A 25,291-nucleotide genomic window follows, 5' to 3' on the forward strand; every position below is an offset into this window, starting at 1 on the left:
TCTCTATGTCACGTGCGTGTATATATATATATATATATATTGACATTTACACAGTAGAAAGAGGACCCCTCCCCCCTCTCTTGATTATTCGACTCATAATTTCTCGAATTCAAAAAGGTTGCAAAATTTATGCAATATACCTAGTGGCTAACATGATTAAAGAAACATCATCTCCTTCCTCTCTACTTTTCTTTAAAATGTTTCATCGTTGGATTTGAAAACTTATGGCAGCTAGCACGCGTATTCAACTAATACGTGCATAGTTGTATGATAGCTTGGGTATTGGGTATTAAGTTGAGTCGTAAAATGTTTAGTTTGAATTTAATCAAGATTTAATGTAATCAATAAATACTAAAAAATTAGTATGAAATATAGAAAAAAAATTGATTATATATATATATATATATATATATATAAGTAAGAAAGTGTGAGAACATCTCAAAAACAAAGAGAAAAAGAAACAAACAACCCAATATTACATCATTTTATCTATATATATCACAAAAAGCTCTTGAAAGCAAAGAAATATGGGAACCCTAACCAACGGCTTAAATCCCAAAGTATTTTACGTGTTGCAAATCACTCTATCACACATTCATGAATAAATCCTTTTTTCTTGTTTTTTTTTTTTTTGGGGGGGGGGGTCCTTTAATTAACAGTTTTTTTTTTTCAGAGGAAGACAAGTTTTATGCTCAAAGCTGCATCAAATGCCTGCAGCCATGCCCTACTTACTTCATTTCGTCAAACTCAAGTTCCTAATTTATTGAATTTAAAAAATCCAAAAAATATGGATCAATTAATAGCTCCACAAGCTTTCTCCATCGGAATTCTCCGGCGACTCATCGGATGGCGTCGAGCGTATCCTCGGTGGCGACACCAGCATTCCCTGCGCCATGTCAACCAGCAAATTAGGCAGGTCTAAAAGGGCATCCTCGTCCACATATTCTTCTTTGCTCATTTCTTCTCGATCTTTCGCCTGATGATACTCATCTGTTCCAATATTAATCCCACTTTTCATTTCATCCTTTTTAAGTGAAGCAGCAGCTGAGGCCGCTTTCCGTATATCCGCCGATGATGTTGAAACAGGAAGCCGATAAGAAGCAACAGAGGCCGGGAAGTTAACAACAGCCTCACTGCCTTTTAGGGCTAGGGCAGCCACATCATAGGCAGCTGCAGCCATTTCTGGGGTGGGGTACGTACCTAGCCATATACGCGTGGTTTTGCGCGGTTCACGGATTTCAGAGACCCACTTGCCGCTCCGGTACCGGATTCCACGATACATTGGGTGTTTCCCGGGGGAGGAGGAGGAGGCCATAGGAGATTTGCCAGCAGGAGGTAGTTTGTCACACGTGGGAGGCGGGTCCTCGCAGGTGTGAGTGAGCAAGGGATGTGGGACTTGGATGTTTGGGTGGTCGAAGGATGATGGTATGGGCGGCTGAGAACGATGGTCATCGGTGGGATTATTAGGGTCAGTCATCATATATAATTAACCCAAAGGAAGGTGAAAATACGATAAAGACTTTAAAACGAAGGCAATCTTATTTAGAGGTTTATAGTATTATATATATATATATGGTATTTAAAATGGAAAGCTGATTTGTTTCAAGTGCTGGTCTCACCATTGCTCTTTAAAGAAAAAACAAAAAAAGGCGAAAACATGGGTACTTCGCGGGGCAAATAGTGGTACCCGGCAATGCCAGTTGAGTTTCAATGGGGGATTTTTTTTAGGGTTTTTTGTCCGAGCCTGAAGTGGCAAAACTGATCGTTGAGAAGAAGAGGCTCTAATTAATCTAGTCTTTGACGGATGACACCAAACCACACGCCTTGTTTAGTCCCAAACCTAATATATAGCTGTTCTCTACATACGGGATAATGCCCCATGAGCAAACTGCTTACCAGAACTATCCCCTTTTATTGGCCCCGTTTTGCTGCACACTCACAGTACACACGCCTAAATACTTAGTTGTTTTATTTGTAGGCCACAATCCAATTTGGTGAAATTTCGATTTCAAGCTCAAAATCTCTGGGATTACAGAGTTTTAGGAATTGAAAGATTGAGACTGATTGCCAATGTAAACTATAGCAATATGTGGAAATTGGATAAACCCAGGTTTGAGTTAGTAATTACCTTGAAGTCAGTGAACTGCCTGGCTGACCTCTTTTCTTTACCGCCCAAAAAAAAAAAGTCAGTAAACTGTCTAAGGTAATGGAGTAGATGGGTTTTTTTTTTATTTACGAGAATGATATGTTTATAATAGTAAAATTGAGTCACCTCATACTGTTAATTTATTGATGATTAATGTATTGTTGGGATCGATATTGCTTAACAATATGGCATGACCTAATTTTACTGTTTATAACAACCTATTATTATATAAATTATCTTCATTTGATTCTATGTTCTTAATTAATTATTTTATATTATTTATGAAAAAAAACCGCAATAGATCAGTGGAAAACAAGTTGGCAAAAATTATGGTACTTGTAATTTTCATTGACCCACATGTACCTACTTATAGATCTTCCAATTTGAAAAGCAGAAGTAACCAAAGGATTTTAAAATTTTTGGACCAATTGCAATTTCTCATATGGTCTACAAATTAAAATAATCATGCGGTATTATAGAGAGAAACCTATTCAAAATAGGTTAAAAACTTAATAGAATGCAAATTAAGGAAAAATAAACCCATCTCTTAAAAAAGATTATATAAATCAAAAGAATTAAGCATCCAGTTGTTGTTAACAACTACATGTGACATTGAAAAATCCTGTATCCAAGTTGTTGGTTATGGTGAAATTGGTGAGAAACTAAGGAAGGGAGAAAGATATTGAATGGGCTATTGAGTTTTCGACTTGCCAACCACAACTTGTAATCCGATATTTCATTAATCAATGGAAAAGACTACTGACATGGCTGCTTATTGATTGATCTGTTTACCTAAGAGCTAGCATTTAATGAAATATTTGGATTTGGTTAAAAATTATATGTTGTCAAATTGAAGCTTGTGACAAAAATCTTAGTATCAGACGAAATAAAATAAATTCCTCCACAAAAAGTGAGGTCCCATTTCATGTTTGATATATCAGCCTAAAAAGGGAAGGACATGTATTGATAGATAGATTCCCTCATACACATTAATTCCCTTGGATGAAATTCGGCCAGCAAGGGGCAGTTCTATTTTTTATATATGACTACAGACAGTCCACAGACTACAGAGTGTCTTTGTCTTACAGTTACAGACATGGTTGATCCCTGTACCAAGAAAAAAAAAATTAAGCAGCCCACTTTTTATTGTTCGTATATTTAAACTTACGTCTTTTTACATTAATAATAATATTTATATTAATTAAGTTAATACTCAATCTTACATTTTAATTTTATACCACTATCTTTTACTCCTTTAAGAAAAAAGAAGTTGGATTTGAGGTTTTTATGAACCCATTCAGATGAACCTATATAAAACCTCTTTTGTTGATTTTTGTACCTTTAAAAAGATAGATTATCTCGATATTAAGTTGGTGTTCATCCCTCTCTAATCTACTTGATAGAGAGAACCTTAGTTGTAGTCATCATCATAGCCGTACTTTATGTTTTTTCTTCTTTAAATAAATTATTAATAGAGATAGTTAATTAGCATATATGGCTAACTTGAATCATTGTTATACTAATCTTTTTCCAATATGTTTTTAAATTCAAAAATTAAATTAATAAATTATCACATTTTCTGAAGAGAATTATCACGTTTTCATTCTTTAAATATATCCTAAAATCTATAGTGTGGAGATAATTTCTCCTTAAAAAGAATGTATATACCCTTAAATTCAATTAAATAGTTTTATTGGAAACAGCTTAGCTATGACTGTCACATTATCCATTAAAATATATATTTGAAGCTACCACTAATAAAATTTAGGTAAATTACGGTAGAGGCCACTTGATTATGATTTTTTTTTATCATAAAATTATAAAAAGTTTCAAAATAGTAACTTAACTATTTAATTTTCTTTTTTATTAATCAACTATGAAGAGTTATAAAATTGTCACTCAACTATTAAATTTTGTCATTTTTATCACCGGGTAGCTAACGTAAAACAAAAAACAATAAAAATATAAGATAATTAGATGATCAAAAAGACAAAATTAAATACTTGAATACCATTTTATAATTTTTCATAATTCAAAAAGAAAAACATAAATAGTGACTACTAATATATTTTAATAAAATTCTTATTCTAAAACACAGTCCGAAATTTTAATTAGCCCCGAACTATTCTTTCTTTCTTATCCACTGTTTTTTAATATATTAATTAATTAGATAATGATTTATTTAATATCCTTATTATATTTATATATATATATTTTTTAATTAGGAAGTTAAATTAAATTTTAATTGCAATTCTTAAAAATATATTTATAATAGAGTTATTCTTCAACCATTATTTAAACTCAGCAAAAAGTGTACATTATATAAAGGAAGCTTTAGAATTAACATTTAAAAAAAAAATTAGTTTGTGATTTTTTTTGATTTAGCCTTGTGAATTAGAGAGTATGGCTGGTGGAGGAGGTGTAACTTCTGGTTCCGTGAAAAATTATCCAGGAAAATTTACTTTGAAAGTTTTTGTCACCTGTATTGTTGCTGCTTCAGGTGGTTTAATCTTTGGTTATGATCTTGGTATTTCAGGTAAAATGAGTTTTTCAATTTCTTTTTCTTCTTATTATTAAAGATGGCTTGGAATATCAATTTTTAACAAAGTAAAATTTATGTAAATTTGCAGGTGGTGTTACATCAATGGATTCTTTTTTAGAAAAATTCTTTCCAAAAGTTTACAGGAAAGAAATATCTGTTAAACCATCTGATGATCAATATTGCAAGTTTGATAGTCAAACACTAACGTTGTTTACATCTTCCTTATATTTGGCTGCTCTTCTCTCATCCATGACAGCCTCTCGGATAACCCGAGGTCTTGGTAGGAGGATGACGATGATGTTCGGTGGTTTATTTTTCGCCATTGGTGCTGTTATCAATGGTTTCGCCGAAAACGTTCTCATGCTTATTATAGGTCGGGTATTGCTTGGCTTCGGCATTGGATTTGCTAATCAGGTGCGTTCTCACTATAGTTTAGCACTATAAATTGCAGTTGCATGGTAATCCAAGCATTCAATAATGATTTTTTTTTTTTTTTTTTGCAGTCTGTTCCGATCTATTTATCTGAGATAGCTCCCTTTAAGTACCGAGGGGCTATGAACATAATGTTTCAATTATCAATCACCATTGGTATTTTAATTGCCAATTTGTTGAATTACTTCACTGCTAAGATCGAAGGTGGGTGGGGTTGGCGGTTGAGCTTGGGTGGAGCCGTTGTCCCTGGTTTGGTCTTTTTCTTTGGATGTTTTTTCCTCGCTGACTCACCCAATTCATTGCTTGAACGCGACAAGTTTGAAGAGGCTAAAGTTCAACTCCAAAAGATCCGTGGTATTGATAATGTGGAGGAAGAGTTCAATGATTTGGCTAAAGCCAGTGAGGCAGCCAAGTTGGTTCAAAATCCATGGAGAGAGATTTTAACCAGGAAGTACAGGCCTCAACTCATTTTTGCTGTGTTAATTCCTTTATTTCAGCAATTAACCGGCATGAACGTGTTCGTGTTTTATGCTCCTGTCTTGTTCAAGAGCATGGGATTTGGTAACAACGCTTCCCTCATGTCCGCATTAATCACTAGCATTGTTAATTTTTTTGCAACACTTGTTTCCATTGCAACTGTCGATAAGTTCGGGAGGCGAACGCTTTTCCTCGAAGGTGGTCTTCAAATGTTGCTCTGTCAGTTTGTGATGACCGTTTCAATTGCTTCTAAATTTGGAACCAGTGGGAACCCAGGTGAACTTCCACTATGGTTTTCGATGCTAGTGGTGATAGCAATGTGCGTATACATAGCGGGGTTTGCGTGGTCATGGGGTCCATTGGGTTGGCTAGTTCCTAGCGAGATATTTCCGCTTGAAATTCGATCAGCTGCTCAGAGTATAACAGTGGCCGTCAATATGATATTCACATTTTGCATTGCTCAAGTCTTTACCACCATGCTTTGCAATTTAAAGTTTGGGCTTTTTATCTTCTTCGCAGTATGTGTGATTGGGATGAGCATTTTTATTTTTAAGTTGTTGCCTGAGACGAAAGGAGTACCTATTGAAGAAATGACCATTGTTTGGAAGAATCATCCTCGTTGGAGTAAGTATTTCGTCGAGAAAGATCAAAGTTGTGAAATGGGAAAGATTTAATTCAGTGTTTAATTTTTTTATTTAATGTAATTAGCATCAAAATTTGTTTTTTAATCTCCTTTTAGTATTAATTAGAATTAGAATTAAACTCTATTTTAAGGTTTTTTATAGTTTTTTTTCAATTCTAATTGTTTTTTTTGTGTTCATTAATATAATTTACTACTCGGTCTTTTTAATAAATAAAAAACTAATATGATCACTTTATTTAATAAATCTACACTTACACGAAATATGGAATTTAATTTACCTTGGTCATCAAAAAGTCATTTAATGATAACCAAAGATGACTCTTGTTAAATGAAGATCAAATATTTAGTTTAAATGTTTTTATTTTATTAAATTCTTAAAAAATGTCAAATTTCAAAAGGTTTAACTTACAACTTAAATATTGGGTTTTTTGTTAAAAAGAAGAAGAGAAAATCACATGAGAAAATAACACCAAAATGCTAATAATGTGGGCCTACAATAATACATTTTTATGTTATGGGCCAGGACATTAAATAGGGATTTAATATATAAATTTGATTTTTTAAAATTTGGGGTGTGATTGATGAATAATTGAAAATGAAAATATTTAATATTTTAAATGTGTTGGATAATAAATTTAATTTTTTATATTTTTAATATTTATTATGTGTTTGATAGTGATTTTTATTTTTATTTAATATAAAATTTTCAAAAAGAAAAGATTGAATCGGATAAGTAATTAGATAGTCACTTATCACTTAACTTAGAAAATATTTAAATTATTATATTTGAATTTCAACTAAAACTATCCAAAATAATATATAAACTTATATTAATAGGTTTAAAATTAAAAACAAATATTTCTTTAAAACAATTAATATTTACTCTTATCAAACGCATTTAATTATATTTCGTACTTATATTTACTCTTATCAAATACATCCTTAGTTTCAATTGTTTTTGTCCACATTATTTCTAGAACTTGATAATTTTTCCTAATTTTGGTCCACCAAGTTCAAGGCTAATTTCTGCCTTATCCCTTTAAATAAAATGTCTTAAGCGTTGTTTGATAAATTAAAAAATAAAGTCGTAAAAAATTAAGTGTTGGAAAGTAAAATATAAAAAACATTAAGTATTGAATTTAAGTTATAAAATCTATTTGGTATATTAATTAAAATTAAGTATGAAACATAATTAAACTTTTTGATAAAATCTATTTGGCTTTCTATTATACTGGTTTCTATTTTGGGAACTTTTTTTTGGTGTCACACAATAATTGATCTCTTGTGGAATTTGAGAAATACCATGAATGTGGCGGGAAGAATACTTTGAATACTTTTTTTTGGTGTCACATAATAATTGATCTCTTGTGGAGAAATACCATGAATGTGGCGGGAAGAAGACTTTGAATGGCATTCTTTTTTTCCTATTATTTGTGGTTGCTACGGAAGAATCACAATTCTTATGTTTTTGCTAGTAGTAACACTTGTGTTCAGGATCTTGTGGTTACAGGTATTACTTGGGCAAGGAGTTATTTATTGCAGAGTTCACGAGGAATTCAACCGTTTGCTACGACATTGGCGACATGTTGGTCTCCTCTGGATCATGGATGGATTAAGATGAATTCAAATGGTGCAGTGTCAATGAACGATGATAACACCTCAATTGGAGGTCTTTTTAGGGATGTAGATGGTCATTGGTTATGCAGGTACTCCTTGAAAGTCAGCAAGGAAACGGTATTTCGCATAGAAGCTGGAGCGATTCTTGAAGGTTTACGTATTGCATGGGAGAAATGTTATAGACAGTTAGAGATAGAACGCAACAATGCACTACTTGTAGAGTCTGTTCTCACAGGTAGTGCTGCTAGTAGTAACCTAACTGAATTATGTTTGATCAATGTTTACCTTAAGAGGAATTGGAAGACAATAATCCGTCACATTCCTAGATCTCGGAATATGACTGCTGATCGAATGACAAAATGTACTTATGATAATCAGTTTGGGTTGAAGCTTTTCGAGGATCCCCCAATTTCAGTTCAAGAGATTCTACAATCAGATGGTGATTTTCTAAGTAGAGTTGTGTGATTTCATTGTTTTCGCTTAATGTTATTTGTTTCTACTTTTAAAAAAAAAATTTAAAGGTAATGTAATTTTTTCAATAAAATGTTATTTTTCAACCATTTTTCTAATCTTGGTTCAAATCTATATAAATAGAGGAATTTTTTAAATTTAATTCTTATGTTTTTATGATAAAATAAGTTCCAAACATGTTTTGTTATCTTCATTTTTTATATTAGATTTTTTCATTTAATAAACACTAGATTTTGTTATATTTACGAGTCACGATGTGGGTGAAAGAAAAATTTATATGCTAAAATAATTTTAAATTTATTTAATAATAAATATATGTGTAAGTGGTAACGAACTTGTATTTTATTCTTGTTGAACACGTGTTTGATTATTAATTTTGTAATTGTTTTATTTAAAGATGATATAAAAATATGAAAAGATAAAGTGACATCATAATAATATTAATTATAATTTAAAATAAATGGTATTTTATAATTTCATAACTGAGTTGGTGACCCGATCAAAGATGACACCTACTCAACAATGTGCTTAAATATGGTATATACTATATTTTGTCACATCCACAACATGGGTGGAAGAAAATATTTTATTAAGGAATATAAGTGCTTAAAAACATTTTCGTTTAAAATTTATTTAATAAAATGACGTTATGCTTAAAAACATTGTCACACCCTCTATTGTGGTTTCTAGTAGAGGTGTGCATGGACCGGACCAGGCCTAACTAAAAATTTAGGCCAGTTTGTTAGGCCCAAGCCCAGCCTAAAAAATGGGCCTAAATTTTTGCCCAAGCCCGGCCCTAATAAAAATATTAAAACCCGAGCCTAAGCCAGCCCGCCCATATTAATTTTTATATTTTCTTATATAATTTTAAAATATATATAAACCATCAAAATACTAAAAACATCAAAATAAATATTTCTCAACAAATTGAAAATAAATTTTAAAAATATATATACTTAAATAACACTAAAATAGATGCAATTTAACAAGTAAATGTCTCTAAAATAATAAAAAATTAGTAATTGTCTTTAAAATAATAAAAAAATTAACAATAAAATAAGTTTTATATAATATCCAAACAATAACAACAAAATAGTAGCAACATAATAGTAAAATAGTAGCAAAATAGGAGAAAATAATTAAAAATAATATTAAAAAAATAGATTTTTTTTCATTTAGTGAATTTGGGCCGGGCCAGGCTAGGCCCTGGCCAAAAATGCCTTACCCGAAGCCCGACCCGTTTTTTAAACAGGCCTTATTTTTTTTCCCAAGCCCATTTTTCGGACCTATATTTTTGCCCAAAACCTCCCACATTTCGGGCGGGCCTTCGGGTAGGGCCACCCATGCACACCTCTAGTTTCTAGTCAAACTCAAAAAAGTTAAATTGACGTTAAAAAAAAATCCAACCAAATAGAGAAAGCCAAATAGTGGCTTTTTATATTTTCATAAAAAATATTACTTAAATTACTTTTGGGATAATGTCATATTTGGTACCTGTATTTTTATAAAATTCTAATATGGTACTTGTACTTTGAAAAAGTCCAATTTGGTACATGAACTATTAATTTCTGTATTATTTGATACATGTATTTTCATAAAATGTCCAATTTCGTACTTATAAAGAGTGAAAGAGAAGCTTATAAAGAGTGGAACAATATACTAAAATGTAAAGAGAATTTGACGGTGAAAAATACTTAAATTTAGTGTTTAAGTTTTAATATTTATTTGTAGACCTACAAAAATCTAGTGTTTTTTTGAAAATAAATGTTGAAAATGAAAATAGGGGAGATAAAATAAAAGAATGATAAAATTTGGACTCAAATGATTATTGGTGAGTAGCGGCCATGGTGGTCGAAAGTGGCCATTGACATTCAAAATTCAAAAATTTTTTGGGTTTAGTTTGGTTTTTGATTTAAAACTTTAAAAAAAAATGATTTGAATTTTAAATTAAGTAAAATAAATGTAATTAAACCAAATTTTAATTAAAGTAGATTGTAAACAATTTTGAGTTTATTTTTATTTAGAGTATTGCGAACAAAAATACAAGAGAACTTAATTATTCTCTTTTCTTTCATGAAGAACAAGATGAACACCAAAAAATTTCCTTAGATTTTTGGGTTAAAAAATTTAATTGTTTTATGGAATTAATGAATTTTTATTTTTATATGGAATTAATAAATTTTATTTTTATACTTTTTATTATATATTTTTGATTTTTATATATATTATTTTTATTTTTTAATTTTTAAAAATTGATATATAAATATATGATAAAGATATATATATTTAATTAAAATGCCATGTGCCATGTTTTTATTAGCCACCTATTTTTTTAATGGTGTTAAAAATAAGACCAAAATATATAATGGAATGATAGTTTAGATGTTAAATTGGGACAAAAAAAAAGTATCAAAGTGAGAAAATGACTATACTTCAAGAGTGAATTTGTGAATTAAGTAAAAAAAAAAGAAACTATAGGTATATATATTATAGATATAGATGTTTTTAGTTTAAAAAATTAAAAACAAAAATATTTTCTAAAGTTAGAAATAGAAAATATCTCCCAAATAGTTTTTCAAGGTAAACTAAATATAGGAGTTGATAAGGTAAATTGTTAAAATAGTCACTTTTATTTGTCTTATGTTACATTTTAGTCACTTATGTTTCAAATGTTACGTTTTAGCTACTTACGTTATCATGTTGTAACATTTTAATCATTGAGCATTAATTGTCGTTAACGGTATATGAGTAATTAAACTGACGTGACAACATTAAATCAGCATTTAAAATAAAAAATTTAGGTTAAATTATACAATTGGTACACATATTTTGTAATAGCCCGATTTTGGGTCTAGTCGGAACAGTGGTTTCGGGACCACAAACTCGACGAAAAAAAAATTATTTTTATTATATTTTTATAGTCTATAAATTTATGAAAATATTTCGTAAAAATTTTATTCGAAAATTTTGACGTTTGAGCACTCAATTTAGTCAAAAGGACTAAATTGTAAAAAGTGCAAAAGTTGAGTTCTTTATATATGAGGTGCCTAATTGTTATGAGTTTTAAATTGAAAGTCCTTATGTGAAATTATTCCTTTAATAAGTTAGTGAATGGATATTTGTTTGGTATTTTGAAATTTGGTTGAAATAAAAGGGTAATTTTGTAAATTAATTAAAATAACCTAATAAGACAAATGATAAAAGCTATCATTTTTTCATTCTTTCTTCTTCAACCGTGGAAAGAACAGAAAATAGCAGCCATGGATGAGCTCCATTCGGCCAAGCTTTTATGGCTTATATAGGTATGGTTTTTGTCCGTTTTTAATGATTTTCATATTTTGAGATCCCCGAAGCTTAAATTTTCTATTTCTACCAATTGATTGAAGAGAAATTAGAGTTTAAAATTTACCCATTCATGATATGGTTGTGCTTTGATGATTTATAGTGGATAATGAATGTTTGATGTGTTAAATATGAGTTTTATTCAATGAATTTCGGTAAAAATGTCAAAAGGGTTAAATTGTGAAAGTTACAAATTGGTCATAAGTGTGTGAATTAGTGAAAAATTGGAGTTGTCATAGAAGAAAAATGTTCAGCATGTCTTAAACCTTATAGAAATTGAATAAAAATTAATTTACGAGCATTGGGGCAAAAGTGCAAATATGCAAAAGTTTAGGGGTCAAAATAAAATTTGTAAAAATATGATTTTAGACCCATATGAATATTGTGACTGATTGGTAGGCTAAATGTGATGTTATAGATGATGAAAATTGAGACTTGGACCTAGAACGGAAAGAAATCGATTTATGGACTAGTATGTCCTTTTCACATTTGTGGTATCGAGGTAAGTTCAGTATGTAAACAATACCATGCTATACATGTATTTAAATGTTATCATTACATGAATTGTACAGATATTAATGTGTATGTAATTAATAGAAATATGATAAGACAAAGCCTTAATAGACGAGGAAAAATCCCGTTTGAACCTTAGGAATAGAATAGGATACGAGTGACATGTCACTAGGAATTATGAGTCTAGATGACTAGCTCGAGAGTGAGCATTGAAATGTCATGAGATATGAGGTAGCTTTAGCTACAATTGAAGCACTTATGTGCAAAGGCTTTTCCGAGTATCTAATTAGTATTCCAAGTGTTCAACGGGCAATCCAAGGAAAGAATTAATGATGGTCTCAATGAGGTAAGTCATTGGTGAGTATGCACTTGAGTTATGTTACGAGTTGTGCAAGTATGTATACTAATCCTATGAGACTGCCTTGATATGTGATGATCTATGATGCATAATATGTATTCTTACCATGATGGATAAAATGGTGTTGTATTAATATTATGAACAATGATCATGAATGAGTAATTTAGCCTTGACAGATTTGAGTTACTGCAGTAGTGTAACTTTGAAAATACACTAAAAATAGTGGAAAATGAGTTAGAGGCAGAATAAAATATGGGATTAAAGCTTAATGAGTCTATTTTCACATGAAAGAAACAGAGGAAGAAAAAGAATTCCATATTGTTTGATATTTGAATTCTTGTGAAACAGGGTCTGAATGAATTCGAGATCCCCTGTTCTAACTTTAGAAATTCACCAAAAATTTTACAAAAATTATTAAGAGTTATACCTTACATGAATAGATTCCTTATTGAGTCTATTTTTATGGGGAATAAACGGCATGGTCGTTGGAATTTTGTACAGGGAGAAATTCGGTTTGTAGTGTACAGAGGTCAGAGTGGTCATACCCTGAAACAGGGGAGACTTTAACTAATAAACTGTACTATTTGACTTAACCAAAAATTCTGGAAATTTTATGAAAAAAAAGAAAATAAGTCTAGTTTCAGGGAAAATTAACGGAACTTAATTCGGAGTTTCGTAGCTCCAGATATAAATAATTTAGTGACCATTGCTCAGAAAGACAGCTTGTAGTGAACTTGAAAATATGTTGTAAACATTGATAAAACAAGTTAATGAGTTGCTTATTGTTTTCATATGAACTTACTAAGCGAAAGCTTACCCCCCCTTCTTTCCCATGTTTTCTAGAGTTTCCAAGTTAGCTCGGGTTGGAGGCCGTCAGAGATATTATCACCCTATCGAGTTAACGTTATCGGAGTAAGTAAACTCAAGTGATTCGAGTCTATGGCATGTATAGGGTTTTAATGTGAGTATGTAATATTATGATTTAGCCAAAGGCAGTGGCTTGTTATTAAGGTAGTATTAGTCATGTAAATTGGCCTATGTCGGCTAATGACATTATGGGCCCATATGATTATTCTTATGCATGTATGTTATTATCTCTTGTGATGTGGCTTACAACATGTATGCCTAGAGATTGAATTGAGATTCATTGATGAGCTAGTAACTAATGCAAGATTAAGTGATTGGTAAATAGTTAATAATGCTTCATGAATGGTTTGTGAGGTAATGATAGTTATGTCTAGTATGTGGTAATGATATGGGCAAATTCTATAATATTTATTGCATAAGAAAATAACTTGAGCATAACATGTTTGTAGATGTTTAAGAGCTCATTTATGCCACGTTGTATGTTATTGGATAAGTATGTATCTATGCATGTGGTGTGAGAGTGACAAAAGGCTTGATAATTAGCCTATTTCGGCCACACGGCTGAGCACATGGGCGTGTGAAGCCTTAACGCAAGAGATTTTTCTAAGTTTTCATGAGTTCTCGATTGGGTCCCGAACCGCCTGAATGCATGTATTGAGCCTCGTAAGCTCGCATAAGGGACAGATTGCATGTGAAAAGAAAAGTTTTAATTATTTGAGATTTCATGGCCCTGTTTAGTATGGAAGTGTTAGTAAAAGTCAGGTAGCACCTCGAACCCCGTCCCGGCGTCGGATGCGGGCGAGGGGTGTTACATATTTTTTTAACGTTAAAGCACATGAAAATAATTAATTTAAAATTAAATTAAAATAAATGAAAATATTTTTTGAAAAGAAGGAACCATTCATGCATTAATCGTTGAAGCACAGTATATTTGTGTTTTACCTATTTATCATATTCTTTTTATATTTTATGCATATATAAGTCTTTTATCGATTATTACGATCCAAATATTTATAACTATCAAATTCCTTTAACCAATAATCTTATTTTAATTTATATTTTTTTATAAATATTTCAAATAAATTTGAGATATTAAACAAAAATTAACTTTTAATTTGATGTTAATTTTTAACTTATATATTTTTCAAATATATTTAAGATATTGGAAGATAATTAAATTTGAAATAAAATAATTAACTATTCTTTCTTTTTAAGTTTTTATCAACTCTTTTTAATATGTTAAATAATTATATAATGATTTATCTAACATCCATATATATATATATATATTGTAATCTGTGTAGAGGAAGTTAAATTAAATTTTAATTGCAATTCTTAAAAATATATTTATAATAGAGTTATTCTTCAACTATAAACTCAGAACAAATGTTGAACTAGGGTGGGTTAGTGTACATTATATAAGTTTTAGAATCAACATTTAAGAATTTTTTGTAGTTTGAGATTTCCTTTGATTTAGCCTTCTCAATTAGAGATTATGGCTGGTGGAGGAGGTGTAACCTCGGGGAAAACTTATCCAGGAAAATTTACTTCCAAAGTCTTTGTTCACCTGCATTGTTGCTGCTTCAGGTGGTTTGATCTTTGGTTATGATCTTGGTATTTCAGGTAAAATGAGTTTTTCAATTTCTTTTTCTTCTTAGTATTAAAGATGGCTCGGAGTATTAATTTTTAACAAAGCAAAATTTGTGTAAATTTGTAGGTGGTGTTACATCAATGGATTTTTTTTTTAGAAAAATTCTTTCCAAAAGTTTACAGGAAAGAAATATCCGTTAAACCATCTGATGATCAATACTGCAAGTTTGATAGCCAAACACTAACGTTGTTTACATCTTCCTTATATTTGGCTGCTCTTCTTTCATCCATGACAGCCTCTCGGATAACCCGAGGTCTTGGTAGGAGGATGACGATGATGTTCGGTGGTTTATTTTTCGCCATTGGTGCTGTTATCAATGGCTTCGCTGAAAACGTACTCACGCTTATTATAGGTCGGGTATTGCTTGGTTTTGGCATTGGATTTGCTAATCAGGTACGTGCTTACCATAGTTATAGCACTATAAGTTGCAGTTGTATGGTAATTCAAGCATTCAATATTTTTTTTTTTTTTTGCAGTCTGTTCCGATCTACTTATCTGAGATAGCTCCTTTTAAGTATCGAGGGGCTTTGAACATAATGTTTCAATTATCAATCACCATTGGTATTTTAGTTGCCAATTTGTTGAATTACTTCACTGCTAAGATCGAAGGTGGGTGGGGTTGGCGGTTGAGTTTGGGTGGAGCCGTTGTCCCTGGTTTGGTCTTTTTCTTGGGCTGTTTTTTCCTCACTGACTCACCCAACTCATTGCTCGAACGCGACAAGTTCAAAGAGGCTAAAGTTCAACTCCAAAAGATCCGTGGTATTGACAATGTGGAGGAAGAGTTCAATGATTTGGCTAAAGCCAGTGAGGCAGCCAAGTTGGTTCAAAATCCATGGAAAGAGATTTTAACCAGGAAGTACAGGCCTCAGCTCATTTTTGCTATTTTAATTCCTTTATTTCAGCAATTAACCGGCATGAACGTGTTCGTGTTTTACGCTTCTGTCTTGTTCAAGAGCATGGGATTTGGTAACAACGCTTCTCTCATGTCCGCATTAATTACTAGCATTGTCAATTTTTGTGCAACACTTGTTTCCATTGCCACTGTCGATAAGTACGGGAGGCGAACCCTTTTCCTCGAAGGTGGTCTTCAAATGTTGCTCTGTCAGCTTGTGATGACCGTTTCAATTGCTTCTAAATTTGGAACCAGTGGGAATCCAGGTGAACTTCCACTATGGTTTTCGATGCTAGTGGTGATAGCAATGTGCGTATACATAGCGGGATTTGCGTGGTCATGGGGTCCATTGGGTTGGTTAGTTCCTAGCGAGATATTTCCGCTTGAAATTCGATCAGCTGCTCAGAGTATAACAGTGGCCGTCAACATGATATTCACATTTTGCATTGCTCAAGTCTTTACCACCATGCTTTGCAATTTAAAGTTTGGGCTTTTTATCTTCTTCGCAGTATGTGTGGTTGGGATGAGCATTTTTATTTATAAGTTTTTGCCTGAGACTAAAGGAGTACCCATTGAAGAAATGACCATCGTTTGGAAAAAACATCCTCGTTGGAGTAAGTATTTCGTGGAGAAAGATTCAAGCTTTGAAATGGGAAAGATTTAATTCTATTTTTTTGTTTAATTACCTTTTTTTTTCATATTCTGTGTTTAATTTTTTATTAAATGTAATTAGAACCAAAATTTGTTTTTAAGCTCTTTTATTTAAGTATAATTAATATAATTTATTATTTATTTTTAATAAAAATTAATATGGTCACTTTATTTTAATAAGTCTATATACTGAAAATCGAGAAAAATGAAAGGGAATGCAAGAATGAAGAGAAATCAATTGAAATCTGAAAACAAATTTCCAGCTACATAAATATAAATTGTTGATAGTTCTGATAATTTCTTTTCATACAATACTTCTGATAAATATTACAACAAATGAATAGAAAAAACTGCTAAAAAGAATTTTATGATGCATAAAGAATCAAATAATAAAACAGCAAATTAATTGACTCCGATACTACAGACTGATCTAAAAAGAATCTGTGCTGAAAACAAATGAATCGGTATGAATTTACTGTATGCAACAAAAGAATGAAAGAATAATGACAGATTTCTTTACCTACAAAGAATGCCTGTGTACCCTTTTTTGTATGTAATGGAATCAAAATAGTAATCTGAAAAAACAATCATTTTGGCTGAGGAAATGAGGATGAGCTGCCTGCAACATCAATAGGTGTCCAAGCTGAGACTGAATAAAGTGGCTGATCTAACCAACTTAAAGTAAGCGCCCCACCATCTTCCCCTTGCTTTTTCACACTGTAATTCTCACAAGTGTACATCTTCAACAGCATTTGGCTCTGGAGCAATTCTCTCTCACTAATCCCTATGCATCTGAACCTTCCTTGCTCCATCAGCTTCCTCCACTTTTCGAAACTCTCGTGCCTTTCGAACCTATCGCTTCCTTCGCAAGCAATTATGTTCCGTATTTCCCTTGCAAACATCTCCTCTACTTTCATCCTAACTGGACTCTCCATGGGAAGGCTTGAATCGATGGAATCAAATATGGCAGAGTAGTACCTCAATGAATTGGTCACCCTTGCTTCTAAGCTGAGAACATTATGTTCAGCTTCTTGTTCTGCCATGACAACCACTGCAGGGTTCGTGCTACGAATAAGTCCCAACAAGTCCCTGAGAGCACCTCCATTTCCATCATAAAGTGTCTTGTGCAGTTGAAACACACAATTCACAGCTACTGTCTCTTTCTCCTTTACATGGAGCATCCACAACCTCACATCTTCTAACCTGTCCACAACTGGATGGAACTCGAAAGGCAAATTCAATGCCTCGGCAAATCCCGAGAGCCTGTCTCCCGTTTCATTTAGTTCTTGCTTCGACTCACCGATTCCGGTGACTCTAACATGGCTTGGTGGATTAGCCCTTGAAGCTAAACTCTGGAACAAACTAGGCCATTGAAGCCCTTGCTTGATGTCGAAATCTATGATGTGAACCCTGTCTTTCCCTTCGAAGGCTCTCAACAATATCTCGTTTGATGTGAAGTGAAAGAATTTTGGAATCGGGCTTACCTGATTCAAGAGCCTCAATGCAGTACCATTATCATCATCAACCCGATCAAGCTCACGAGGGGTTGTGATATGAAAAATGTGAGGCCAAAGCCTTGTGACTCGAAGAGTCAAAGCTTCAGTATAGTAAGCAGTTAGACGGCTTATGGCACTGCCTCTTGGAGAAGCAAGATCCCCCAACTTAGCCATATAATGATTGATGGCAGCAATGTTCTTTGATCCAATTGCTTCAACACAAGCTGTAAGTAAGTGAATAAGCTCAAACCCCTGTTGCTCCCTATGGTTGATCTCCTCCTCCCTATAAACCCCCACACCATTACCCTCATGTGGGTAAGGATTCCCTGAACCATTGCCCACTTCATGTTCTGTGGCTTGCTCGTTTAACCGAAGTCCCAAACTATGACTCTCCGAAGAAGTACTCGATCCTGAAGCTTCCTTTCCTGGCCTATGGATTGTCTCGACATCCTTTTCCCCGACGTCAGTGATTTCGGTTATTACTGACTCGGTCCAAGGATTGTTAGACAATGGCAAAGGCGGTGAAATCACTTCACCAGGCACAAAACACACCCTTTCTTCATCCCCTGAAGCAGTGAGAGAGAAAGGAAGTTGAGGAGCATTATGGCCTGCGAAACTTGGTTGAAACCAAAACTCACCAGCACCAAGTTGGCCCAAACTCAAATTATCACCACCGCCTTCATGAACATCACCAGAGATCTCATTATGACAGCTACCCTTTTTCCTCTTTGCCCTCCTGTCAATGACTGACTCATCAATGAAACCCTCAGCAGCAAACCTCTTCAAACATTTACCTTTCTCCCAAAACTCATCCTTGATCTCTCTCCGCCCTTCATGTGCAGTAGTAGTCAATGGCGGCAGCCTGATATTCTGCTTGAGAGAACAACCGCTGGTCTTGGATTCAGTTGGTTTCTCCACAGAAAGGCCAACAGGCCTAATAGGCTGCGACCTTGAAGTGTCCTTGCGAGAAAAACTACATGGCAGGTCCAATCTTTGTGTGCTCATTGAAGTCGGGAAATGGCAAGCTTGAAACTGTGCTGACGCTTCACTCCTCAATCTATGCCTTGGTGACACCAATGTAGAACTAGAACAACCAGCCAACATTTCTCTACAACCCTCCTACTTTCTTTCTTTTTCAGTTCAATTTCAATTCACCCACCCCCAGTTTGTTTTCTCTATTTTCTTTCCCTATCTCTCTTTTGTTTCTATAAGTTTTCAAGCTATGTGGAATGTATGAGTTATGTATAAAATTCCTATGTGTTCATAAGAAACTTTGCATGTATACTTTGGACAAACTAAATCTAGAGAGAAAGACAAATTCTAAGTGAGTGTGTGATTTTTCAACAAACCAAAAGAAATAAAAATAAGGAATCCGATATAAAGAAGATACAGAAATGTGTCACTATATGCAACAAAGAATTAATATAAAAGAATTTTCCCACCCCCAGAAAGAATCAAAGATTTGTTAAAGAACTACACTAAAACATTTACCACAAAACAATCATCGGATTCCCACAGAAAACTCAGCTACAATCAACAATGTAAAAAGCATACAACAAAAATGCATAAATTCTCAAACCTGGACTTGAGATCCTGAAAAACTTTGACACCCATCTCAGCTTTTGTGGTTTGCAACAACAACAACAACAACAACTCCATGCTAACTGAAACTGAAACTCAAAAAACCCAGCTTTGAAATCATATTAAACATGCATGAAAACAAAACTGAAAAACATATATCACTCGGAGCTCATAACCCAAGAAAACCAACTAGAGCTTTTTTTAAAACCTTTTTACTATTGTTCTTGCTTCATGTTGTTCATTTTAACTCTTTGTTTCTACTACAGCTACTACTATAGTCTAGTAGTATACTATACTACACACACACACACTTTACTAGTAAAAATACTTACCTCTTTCACCTTCACGTCTCCATCATTGCTTTTCCCTTTTCTTTTTTCTTTTCCTTCTTTTTGGGGTTTCTTCTTCTGGGATTCATTTCAAAGCAGAAAAAATACCATGGCGAATAATAGTCTTTGTGACCGTTGGAGTGTTGTCGGTGAAATATGACCGTTAAGAGTGTTGCGGGAGTACTTGGTGTCTTAATTTTTTAGGGAATTTTCTCCTTGTACTATTACTGTTTTCTTTCCCTTTTTTTTTTTTTTTTTTTGTGAAGAGTGTTGAGGTCCACGTGACGCACACGTGCTTGTCTCCTGATACCATTTGACTGAACCGTTGTGTCACCGGCTCTCAGCTCAGCATTTATACTTATTTTAAAGCATTCCACTGAGTTAGCTCGTGGTTAATTGGATACTAATAAGAAAATACCTCACTTTATAAATTAAAATTTATTACTTTTTAGGGATTTTATTAAAAATGTATATAATAAAATTTAAACTTAAAATATCATAATATTTAATAATTTATCATTTTCATTTTAAATAAAATCTCATTTATTTTGTTATATATTTTTTATAAATATATTTGTTAGATAATTTTTAATTACTCATCGATCAAATTATTATTTATTTTGGTAAGAAATATTATTATTTGTTTCGAACCAGTTGTTTGTTTTTTTTCAATTGTGTTGTACCTTTTGTTTTGTCGTCTTATGAAAATTAACATTTTCTTTTAACTTCCTAAACCTGCCAATTTTAACATAATTGCAAACATGTGGCGCATGTTCAGCAACCATTAGAGGGTCTAATTATAGTTTTGTTTTATATTTAAGTAAAATTCGACTGGTTTATGTTGGTCTGACCTTTTTGTGTCTGTCATCCAACCAATAAAATCCTGCCACGCTGAAGAGAGTAGGGATATTGTAGTCAATTTATAGTTCGGTGCAGCTGACAACAAGTGACAAAGGACAACTAGGTGTCCAGGTGCCTTTATTTTTTTTAGGTTGGTTCGGTAAAGGGATAAAGCAACAATTTGGTAACTTTTTTTTTTTTTTTTACTTTGCCCCTTCAAAGTTTTTTTCACGTTAATATTAAAATCTAACATTTTTTTTCAATTTAATCCCTTATTTTTCAAAAAATCAAATTTTTATGCGATGACATGATAAAATCTTAAAGTGACATATCATTATATCTTAATAAAATCCTACTTCAAATATTAAATTGAAGAAAGATGTCAAATTCTAAAATTAAATGGACAAAATTTTCAAGGATCAAATTAAGAAAAATGATCAAATTCAATGACTAAATATTATTTTATCCTTTGATAAAAGATAAACAAATAATATAATTATAGCACGAGTCTTGCGCATTCGATCAATTTTATCGATTTAAATTTTATATATTAATAGTCAAATAAATTTATTTGGGGTTAAGATTCATTTATTTATAAAATAAAAATATCATTGCAAGCCATTTAAGCAATGAAATGTTTTGTTTTTTCGAACATGTTTATATTTGAGTCCGCTAATTTAATTTGGATAGGTTATCTTATATTTGGATATTTCATTTTATGTTTAGGAAAAAAATGATAAATTGGATTGAGTTTTTCTATATTTGAGTATTTAATTTTATATTTGGATAATTAATTAAATAATTTAATTGGATTAAGTTATTTTATATTTGAGTATTTAATTTTATACTTGGATAATTTATTGAGTAATTTAATTAGGTTGTGTAATTTTATATTTGAATATTTTATTTTTGGGTTAGTTTATCTTAGGTATTTGAATATGATGTTTAATTGAGTTATTCGATTTAGATGGATATCTAAAGTTCATCATTTAAATTGAATTATTTCAGTTTATTTGATTCAATTATGTCAATTCATTTTGCTCACCCTTAAAAGAGAATAAGAGAGATTTGTAAACTCATCCTAAGCTCAAGTGAAGGTAAAAAGTATCATGCATGTCGTCGTGTTAAGAGATGGATTACATTTTACCCTCTACTCAAAAATAGGTAAATTAGTACTCGTATATTAGAAAAAAATGTGTGAATTGACCCATCTGTTAAAAAATTCATTCGTATGTGCTGTTAAATAATGATTTGTTTTATATATATATATATATATATATATATATAATTGATCTGGAATTAAAAGATGTGTATGAATAAGTAAAAGTACCATGAAGGTCCTTGTATTAAGAGTCGGGTTGTATTTTACCTACTGTAACACCCCCTAACCCTTTTCCGACATCGGAATAGGATTATGGAACATTACCAGTCACTACAGTTTATATCATAAATCATATAAAATTTATCATTATAAAGTTCAGTAATTTATCTTATTGACTATTAAACGAACATTCGGGGCCCAATGAAGATATTAGAAATCAATTGAGATTTAAACAGAAGCTTATAAAATTTTCTTTAATGAACAGTACCACAGACCCGTGTATCTCTATGACACGCCCGTGTTGTAACACCCCATACCCGTACCCGAGACTGGAAAGGATACGAGGCATTACCAAAATTTTCAGAATAATTTCAATTAATTTATATCATTTAGTACTCATTTTCATGTTTCATGTAACATCCTTTTCATATTATAATTCTCGTATCATATCAAATATTCTATCCGTTGAATCATTGGAGTTTCGATGGATTTTTCAACAGTACACTTAAAGCATACATTTCCATATTCCATCAATTCATATTCAAAAATAACCCTTAGGACGTTTAATCATCAAGCACTCTCTCGAGTCACATCTCATGTAACTGTAGTGAATCAGGATTACCTTTTCAGGTCAAATCCTACCCACCTTAAGTTATCATAAGGATTCATGTATCGTGTAACCGTAGCGAATCAGGATTACCCTTTTCAGGTCAAATCCTATCCACCTTATGTTACCATAATGAATCATATATCATGTAACCGTAGCGAATCAGGATTACCCTTTTCAGGTCAAATCTTTCGCCTTAAGTTACCATAGTGAATCAGGAATAAATTTTATTCACTTCAAATTACCATAATGAATCAGGAATAAATCCTATCCACTTTGAGGTATTATAGTGAATCAAGAATGAATCCTATCCACTTTATATTCTTAAGAAGGCTTTTGTCAGATTAACCGTCCAGTTTATCTATTTCTGCAACACATGCAGGAACTCTTTCATTTGGGAAATCACCTATATCCATCCGGAACCCAATATTTAAATAGATTTTATCCCTTTCAAGTAGTTTGAGAACATGTGTTATTTCTTTCATTTCAACATCCATACATTTCATATATTTAATTCAAACATCATATAAAATACAATTCATTATTTAAATTGACATATTTACATCCTCATTCAAGTTACACGAACCTACCTGACTAAAATGCAAAAATACCAAGATTTAGGGGTATTTTGGTAATTTACTATTTTCTCTATTTTCACCCGATCTTAAATTAATAATTTTTTAATTTATTAATTTAGACAATAAAACAATTCATTCCCTTCAATTAGGTCATTTTTGACATTTTTACAAAATTACCCTCTAAAGTTTTACTTTTATTCAATTTAGTCCTTGAGCCTAAAACATGCAAATTAACCATACTAGCTGAATATTTATATATATTTTCCTCCTCCTCCTCTCCATTCCACATCCTTAATGTATATAACATGCTTATAAGTAACATTATCTATAATTTCACTATTTACTTATATGTATATTCAAAGCTATCCATCCGTGTCATAGTCACTAAATTATTTTTATATTAAGATACAGAACTCCAAATTAAGATCCTATAATTTTCTCTGAAACTAGGATCACATATATTCTTACCATAAATTTTTCAGAATTTTTGATTTAGCCAATAAGTACAGTTTATTCTTTAAATTTACCATTGTTCTGCTGTTTGACAATTCCAACCCTTATTCACTAAGAATTAATTTTCTCCTCATACGAAATTCGGATAATGTTCCCGATTTTTTATCTTGCAAATATACTCATTAAGGATTTTAAACATATAAATTTAAGTCATTAATTATTTTTCTCCAATTTTTGATGATTTTCCAAAGTCAGAACAACGGAACCCGAAATCATTCTAACCTTATCTCACAAAATTTATTATATCTCATAATTCATAATTCCAATGTTTTAACCATTTCTTCTATAAGAAACTAGATTCAATAAGCTTTAATTCCATATTTTTTTCATCCTCTAATTCGATTTCCACAATTTATGTGATTTTTTAAATTTAGCCTACTACTGCTGTCCAAAACTGTTTTAGTGCAAGATATTTATTTACCATGTTTATAACACCCTTATTTTCTTTCTCTACACTATTTCTCATTACTTTCTCTTCACTAACATATCAAGAACATAAAACCTTATATAAAAAAACTCTACATTAACATCATTTTCATGCTTTTTCAATAGTATTAAACTTAAAAATATATTGAAATCTTGATGTTCTTACCTTGTCTCATTGATTTCAAACTTTAACTTGATTTTCTCTCTCCTCCAGCTTCTATTTCTTGAATCTAATTTGATATTCTAGCTCCTCATAGTCTCCTTGTCATCTTTCTCTCTTAATAGTTATGGAAATTCTTTTGATTTCTAAGTGAAAATGGTGGATTTTTAGTGGAAGGACCAAATTGTAAAGAAAATAAAACTTTCTTTCTTCTCTTTTCTTCTAACATGAATTACATGGATGGAAAGATGATAGAAATTCTTCATCTTTCCTTCCTTATATATTAAATAAATTAATAATAAAATATCTCATTAAAATATTAAAATAATATTTATCTTAATTAAATAATTATAAAATATCATCAACATCATCATTACTTTCTAGATTTCTCTCTCTTCCAATTGACCATTTTGCCCTTTATTATCTTTTAAAATTCCATCCTTAAGTCATCATTTAATTTGGTAAAATTACAATTTAATCCCTCATAATTCTTCACCTATTCAATTTGATCCTAATTCATCTATTTTTCTTAGTTTCTAGTTCATTCCACCCTTAAAATATTTACTATTGGCCCTTCAAATTTTTCATATTTACACTTTAACCCCTCAAGTTTTGAGTATTTACTCTTAGGCAACAAAGTTTTTTACACTTTTACAATTTAGTCCTTTCTTGAATCAAGATATCATAATTTACTTCCCAACGTTGTCATAACTCAAAACTTCCCTTTTTGTCACTTATTTCCTTATTTTTCTATATCAAGGATAATATCTTACTATAGAAATTTTCGGGGTATTACACATGTTGTCACCCCGTGTGACTCACACGGCTAGGACACGCC

At 31.7% G+C, this 25,291-nt stretch overlaps 3 protein-coding genes, 1 long non-coding RNA gene and 1 pseudogene across 4 annotated transcripts; 3 read left to right on the top strand and 2 right to left on the bottom strand.

The window, feature by feature from the left end:
• Nucleotides 1-475: 475 nt before the first annotated feature.
• On the bottom strand, nucleotides 476-2,066 carry LOC108482730 (ethylene-responsive transcription factor ERF027-like). Its single transcript, XM_017785847.2, has one exon. The coding sequence runs from the start codon at nucleotides 1,478-1,480 to the stop codon at nucleotides 797-799; it is 684 nt and encodes a 227-aa protein (XP_017641336.2). The 5' UTR covers nucleotides 1,481-2,066; the 3' UTR covers nucleotides 476-796.
• A 2,483-nt stretch (nucleotides 2,067-4,549) lies between these two features.
• Nucleotides 4,550-6,364, top strand: LOC108482482 (sugar carrier protein C-like). The gene is made up of 3 exons (XM_017785615.2): nucleotides 4,550-4,682; nucleotides 4,777-5,102; nucleotides 5,192-6,364. Exons 1-3 carry the CDS (start codon nucleotides 4,550-4,552, stop codon nucleotides 6,269-6,271), a joined length of 1,539 nt encoding a protein of 512 aa, XP_017641104.1. The 3' UTR covers nucleotides 6,272-6,364.
• Nucleotides 6,365-11,552: 5,188 nt separating this feature from the next.
• On the top strand, nucleotides 11,553-13,730 carry LOC128285331 (uncharacterized). Its single transcript, XR_008275834.1, has 2 exons — nucleotides 11,553-11,630; nucleotides 13,385-13,730. It is a non-coding gene; the product is annotated as an uncharacterized LOC128285331 (long non-coding RNA).
• An 871-nt stretch (nucleotides 13,731-14,601) lies between these two features.
• Nucleotides 14,602-16,756, top strand: LOC108480447 (sugar transport protein 1-like; annotated as a pseudogene).
• Nucleotides 16,757-16,848: 92 nt separating this feature from the next.
• Nucleotides 16,849-20,347, bottom strand: LOC108480364 (scarecrow-like protein 28). The gene is made up of 2 exons (XM_017783340.2): nucleotides 20,012-20,347; nucleotides 16,849-19,768 (listed from the first exon to the last, which is right to left on the bottom strand). Exon 2 carries the CDS (start codon nucleotides 19,200-19,202, stop codon nucleotides 17,190-17,192), a length of 2,013 nt encoding a protein of 670 aa, XP_017638829.1. The 5' UTR covers nucleotides 19,203-19,768; nucleotides 20,012-20,347; the 3' UTR covers nucleotides 16,849-17,189.
• Nucleotides 20,348-25,291: the final 4,944 nt, after the last annotated feature.

This window comes from Gossypium arboreum, chromosome 12 (assembly GCF_025698485.1).
Source record: "Gossypium arboreum isolate Shixiya-1 chromosome 12, ASM2569848v2, whole genome shotgun sequence".
NCBI lineage: Eukaryota > Viridiplantae > Streptophyta > Magnoliopsida > Malvales > Malvaceae > Gossypium > Gossypium arboreum.